This window comes from Cupressus sempervirens, chromosome 1 (assembly GCF_028749045.1).
Source record: "Cupressus sempervirens isolate cs-2001-9-10 chromosome 1, ASM2874904v1, whole genome shotgun sequence".
NCBI classification, from domain to species: domain Eukaryota; kingdom Viridiplantae; phylum Streptophyta; class Pinopsida; order Cupressales; family Cupressaceae; genus Cupressus; species Cupressus sempervirens.
In genome coordinates, this window is record NC_143118.1 from 97,524,605 (window position 1) to 97,531,101 (window position 6,497).

At 32.1% G+C, this 6,497-nt stretch overlaps 1 protein-coding gene across 1 annotated transcript; it reads left to right on the forward strand.

Moving 5' to 3' along the window:
• Positions 1–3,228: 3,228 nt before the first annotated feature.
• On the forward strand, positions 3,229–4,191 carry LOC149576401 (uncharacterized). Its single transcript, XM_089815692.1, has one exon. It carries the CDS (start codon positions 3,553–3,555, stop codon positions 4,087–4,089), a length of 537 nt encoding a protein of 178 aa, XP_089671818.1. The 5' UTR covers positions 3,229–3,552; the 3' UTR covers positions 4,090–4,191.
• Positions 4,192–6,497: the final 2,306 nt, after the last annotated feature.

Sequence of the window (6,497 nt, forward strand, 5' to 3'; positions counted from 1 at the left end):
AGTACCATTATTCTCCCCTTGCAATGTGACAAACACAGTTGATCTGACCTTCATGATCTTACAAGTGCAGTCCATCGTGATATCGACAGTTGTGGCAATGACCCCTGTGATCCTACGATCACAGTTTAACTATCCTTTGTTGTGACCTCAAGAGGCATCTTTTCTTGTGCTTGCAACCTTATGAATCTAAGATCATACGACCACCCTTCCCCTTCATAGCCTTGGGAACTTGGGAAGTAAACCCCACGATCCTATGATTGTTGACTTTCGTGATGTCGGAACATATATCCTTCTGGCTAGTGATCTTACGAGGTCTCTGATATCACGATGACCCGATGCTACCAATCATCCACCTTGTGTCCTCGAAAGACATCCTTGCGGCACCTACAATCTTACGATCATTTAATTTTTGTGACATCAGGCAAGACCTTTCTTTGGCTTACAATTCCTCAACCATCTGTGATGTCACGACAATCAAACCACTTGATCGATAGGACCCTCATAGTATCTTATTACTACTTGATTTTCTCGATGATCCTTCGATGCATGAGCTATTGTAAGATCGGGTATAGATGATCCTATGATACATGAGCTATCATAAGATTAGGACCATACCCTTTGTCACAGCTCCAAGACTTGAAACATAACATGAAAGTGACCATTGGGTGAGTTTTAAATATTTGAATTCAATCCTTGGCAGGAGGGGACCTTTGGCCAACAAAAACCTAATAACAACACTTTTGTCTTGTTTGACAATTATGATGAGCAAGAAAACTTTATAACGAACACTTAAAGGTATGAGCACCTTGTGCATAGATTAGCCCAAGAGTTTCTATCCAGTAATAACATAACCATAATGGACAAACATCTAAAGCTCAACAAGTTTTGGTCCTTTTCATATCTAAGATTTATAAAACCCTTTCTTGAAAATTTGATTGATATTATTTTTGTTGTAGATTTATATTACTATTTTATCCACTTTCTCTCTTAAGGATACAAAACCTACTTGTGTCATGTTGGAGCCCTCTTTGTTCCCACTTTTGAGGTTGTCACAATATTTCCTTATTTAGAATGTCCTCACTACCTACCTCACATTTGTAATGCCCTTGTATGTAAAAATTTGTAGATGAGAAATCATTTAGTAACATTTAGAAAAAGAATTAGCTCACTAAATAATGACAAATTTTTTACCTATAAAAAACTCTTTGGTTCTTGGAAAAAATAAAATTACAACAAGCAACAATGAGTGTCAAATTATTTCTAGACTCTTCTCCCTCGAAGGGTTTCTTCAATAGTGTCAAGTTCTCTTTTAAATTTCAATGTTCTTATTAGATAAATTGAGATAGGGTCTAAACTATTTAACAACAAAAAATTAACATCAAGTCTAAGGTATATCTAGAAAGGGACTAACCAACATTCAAACCCATCAACTAAGCTAAAGAAAAACTAGAAAAAAATATACTAGTAAAAACTAGAAAATTGACCAAAATAGGACCAACTATTGAATGAAGGAAAAATCTAATAATTATTGTAAAAGAAACTTGTTGGCACCAAATGCCGACAACCACAAAAAAAAACATCTGTCACACAACAACTTGGAGCCATACTAGAAATCCCAGCTTAGGAAAATCCACGATGCCACCAAACTAGAATGATCCCCAAACCCCAACTATCAACAATCATCATTTATTAAGTTCTATGAGCTTCTCCAAGGAGGTCTTCTTGAAAGGCCTAGAAGATACCACATCACCAACCTTCTAAGATATATGGACACTATCATTCTTCCTCTCATCCCTTCTCTTTTGCTTCTTGACCATCTTTGGTCAAGCATGATTTATAATGTATACAAGGACATACACATCCACATTTAATTTGATGTTTCTCTTTCTACATGAAGATGAATTAAATGAATGAAAATACTAGTAGTAGTGTCAAATTAAGGATCCTAATTAACTACCACTATTATGCAATGAGTAATAAAGATATTCTAAATTTTCAAAAAAGATACCAAAAATCACATGCGATAGTAACCCCCAAAAAATTAGTCTATTTCAAGAATAAGCATACAATATAGCTTTGGTTTGTGATAATTTTAATCTTGAGGTCAGAAAATATCCTAGTGAAAAGGAAAATCATAGGTGTAAAACAATGTGTTTGCCTTTCTTCTATGAACATTGGTCTAGAATTGACATTTCTTCTTATGACCCAACTCAACAATTTCAAGAACTCACATTGTTGGTGATATAAACCTTTATTGAAGAGAAGAATATACAAGAGGAAAACCTTTTCATTCAATTTTGTTTGCTATCTTTTTAAGGTAGAAATTTGATATGGTTTTGTCATTTTGCAAGAGTCTATCAAGAACTTTGTATGCCTGTGTTGCATGTGCATCACACTTGTGGTGAAATTTTCCTCGGATTTGATCAAAGATCCTTTCCATGTAATGGAGTGGTTTACATCACAAATCTCTTGCTGAAAAAAGAAAAAAGAAATCCAAATTGCCAAACATTACCTTTAAAAAAATATTTTATCAAAGACTGAGATCTTGAGGATATACATTGACATATTTGTAATAGGAACTTGTATGTGATGAAACCTATACCAACATCAAGGCTACTTGAAGTACGTTGGTGCCAATAGCTCATCAAGATTTTATTTTGTAATTATTAACATTTTTTTAATAAAGTAAATGATATTATCTTTTAACTCTTGAAAGTTATTACTTAATTTATGTTTTGCAACCTTATGTGCTCAATTTTTATATGGATTGATTGGTTTTAGTATTGATCTCGTGTTCTTTAATGATTTTGAATTTTATATTTAAAATATTTTTGTAACATTGTCATAATTAGCTATACATCCACTTTTAAGTACTAATTGTTAAATTGTTCTCTTTCTTCAATTCATGAAAATTAACGTCAGTCACAAATTATAACATTTCACTTTCTAAAGAAATAGAGAAGATTTGTAATTAGATTTTTTTTTTCTTTTTATTCATTTTAGTGCTATTCTTTTTTAGGACCTACAAAAGTCACAAACTTTATTTGAAACTATTATTTAATAATATCAGAATTTTTCGGAAATTTGATGTTAAAAATTTCAGACAATCAAATTGCAGAAAAACTCTGATATTGCTAATAGATTGTGTAAATCAAATGACACTCATATTATTTGGTAGACTACTTTCTAAAATCTACACTTTTGTATAACTCAAATTTTATTATGCAAAGTTTCAATTATACTTCCAAATTAAATATCTATCAGCATATCCTTACACTCATTTTTTCCATTTTTCTTCCCAAGTGCTATGTGCTAGATATTATTAAAATAGTGATCCTCGTCTAATGATGTGACAAGTGAGTCAAAGTCTTCATAACTTTCTCCAATTCCGTGAATCTCACGAGACGAAGAAGGAAAGATAGCCACGCGGATCCACTCGGCGTGTTGAAAAAGGCAGCATTCAGTTTCCTCCCTCTTTCCTCCCTCTCCATTTTTTTCTCACTCCACATTCCCCAACACTCTTCTTTCAACTGAGTTCTTTCCTCTTCAGCAATGGCGAAAGGGTTCTGCTCGTGTTTAAACCCCTCCAAAACAGCCAAGCTCCTCCGATTTGATGGTGGTGCGGAAAGAATAAAGATCAAATCGGGAATGGGAACGAAAGTTGCAGAATTGATGCTCGACAACCCAAACAAATTCCTCTGCAATTTGGGGACTCTGGAAGCAGGGCATCGTATTTTAGCTCTCCCCGCGGAAGAAGAAATAGAAGCAGGAAATGCATACGTTTTATTCGACATGCACAAATTGCGATCTGTGCTGAGCGAATCAGAGATGCGTAGAATTCAACAATTAATGAAGAAGAAATATTCCTCGCACTCCAAAATCGTTCCAGTCTCTGAGAAGGGTTTCGAGGCGGAGAAGTTATGTCTGCCAAAAATGGTGGCGAATGAGGAAGAAATAGAGAGTTTGAAGATGGGAATACGCGGGCAGAGATGCTGGAAGCCCTCGTTACACACAATTCAAGAGACTCGCAGCTTAAAATTTGTAGAAAACGCTCAGGAACGACCAGTTCTGACTTTCAGACTGAGATAACGCCATTCAGTTTGTATTACCCATTCTTTGTCCGCGTCTTATTTTTATTTTTATTAAACAATGATCAGAAGACAATATAATGATTTTTAGGTCGAGCATCAATTATAACTTGTTTGACTGGGTGTTTATAACTCTGCATTGACCAGACTAACCCATTAAGATTCTCTTTTTACTCTGCGTTAACCAAACCACACTAATTACGGAGGTGTCTCACGGCATGATAATTACCGATGATGGCGAGCGGCTAACTAGCCGACCAAATTGTCTTTGTTAGTCGATAAGTTTCTAATGTGAGATTTTTCTTGTACTTTTTGTTCGGAATATTTATCTAGTACGTTAAAAGTCACAAAACAACCTTTACAAAACTGTCAAACCATTTTGTGGCGGTCAGAAAATTTGTTCATATTAAGAGTTCAATATTATATATTTTTTATTTTAAAAAGAAAAAAATTCTTATCTATTTTTTATTCATCAAAATAATCAAACTAATTGTCTTTTTAATTTTCAAAATTAAAACAAGAGCTCTTTGAGAGTTGGAGTCTCTACCTTGTGTAAGGGTGGTCTCAGTGTATGCACCCATTGATAGCTAGAGCCTTACTTACTATGTTCCTTAAATATTTGCAAATGTACCTATGCATCTGGAAGAGTCCCTTCCTTTTGTTAAAAAGCGTGGATAGGTATGATTTATGATTTAAGCTTAGGAACTAAAAGAGAAAATACTTTCATGGACTGAGAAATTTAACATTGAAGGAAATTTTATTATTGAATGTGCTTGAGTTGGAGCAATATTGAGATGGGACATTGGAAGACCTTGGTAAAGAAGGTTCTACAATGTTCCATTCATTCTCATTAGAGATCGGTTCTTGTGAACCACTATTCATGAATGTTAATTAATATTTTCAAACAATCAACTTTTTTTAACAAAATAAAATATCGGTAATTATATGCTAATAAGATTTATGTTATTACAATATAACTATCCAAAATTTAAAATTGTTTTTTATCAATAACAATATAATAGAAAAATAAGAATCGCTTCCATTTATTATTATTAAACTATTTAACTTAACTTTCATTTTTTAATATAAGAAGTTACAAGTTTATTATTATTATTATTATTTTTTGATTGGTAAACGACCAAAGCCTTGATTATATTAATTAAAATAAATGATTTACAATAGAGTTTCTCCATTCAAACGAGCACTGGTAGGAAAAAACAGAGAATAAAACCTCCAGTCTTGCCTGGGACCTTTGGTCCTATATTATTATATCTTAAAAGGGGCATACCCTAGTTAATTAAATACATATACACTTGTTACATTGCAATAAAATTACAGCTAAACATCAAAGGATGGATTCTTGATGAACAATAATCTTGTGATTATTCCAATTTCTATATATCTATTCTTTCCAGGTTCTATCCAGCTCAATTAAATTGTGCATACTTGACTCCCACATGGAGGTAGATGTAGGAAAATAGGGATACTTTGAAAGTTAACCCTTGCCAACACTTAGAAGTACTTGTTGTATTTAACTGAAGAGGTCATAATAAAACCTGAAAGTATATACCACTACTACACCTAACTCGTTAGGCCAAATCATGTGGGAAATAAAATTATAAAAACTAATAAAATTACCTTCAAACTGATCAAGATTGCAAAAAGTACTATGCACTACCCTACACCGATAAAAGGTTAGCATCTAGCAAGTACTAAAAAAAACATTGATTTAAATAGAATACAATCCCAATCATGAATCAAACCAAAAACACGCCAAGATTATATTGATAACCCATCTAAATCCACCATAAGCCCAACCAAACCATAAACTAAGATTCTACTAAAGACCAGAAACAAAAGAGATAAAAGAAATGTACTATATGCACATATCCGAATGACAAATTTATTAATTTTTTACCATACATTCTATTTTTTTAATATTTTGAGTTAAATTATGTATTTTTAAAACATTTTTAATTTCATAGTATAAATTATTTTTTAATATAAAAAGTTACAAATTTATGACTTTTTTACAATACATTTAAAAATAATAATATTTTAAGTTAAATTATGTATTTTGTTTGGAATATTTCTAATTTTATATTATAAATCTAGAAAATTAATTGGATGTTTATTTAAAAGAAACAAAAATGATAATGTAGAGTAAATTGGACCAAAAACATGAATCAAACCAAAAACATGCCAAGATTATATTGATAACCCATCTAAATCCGCCATAAGCCCAACCAAACCATAAACTAAGATTCTACTAAAGACCAGACAACAAAAGAGATAAAAGAAATGTATTATATGCACATATCTGGATGACAAATTTATTAATTTTTTACCATACATTCTATTTTTTTAATATTCTGAGTTAAATTATGTATTTTTAAAACTTTTTTTTTT

Coding starts and splice junctions, on each gene's coding strand:
- LOC149576401 (XM_089815692.1), top strand. CDS start 3,553: ATGGCGAAAGGGTTCTGCTCGTGTTTAAACCCCTCCAAAACAGCCAAG.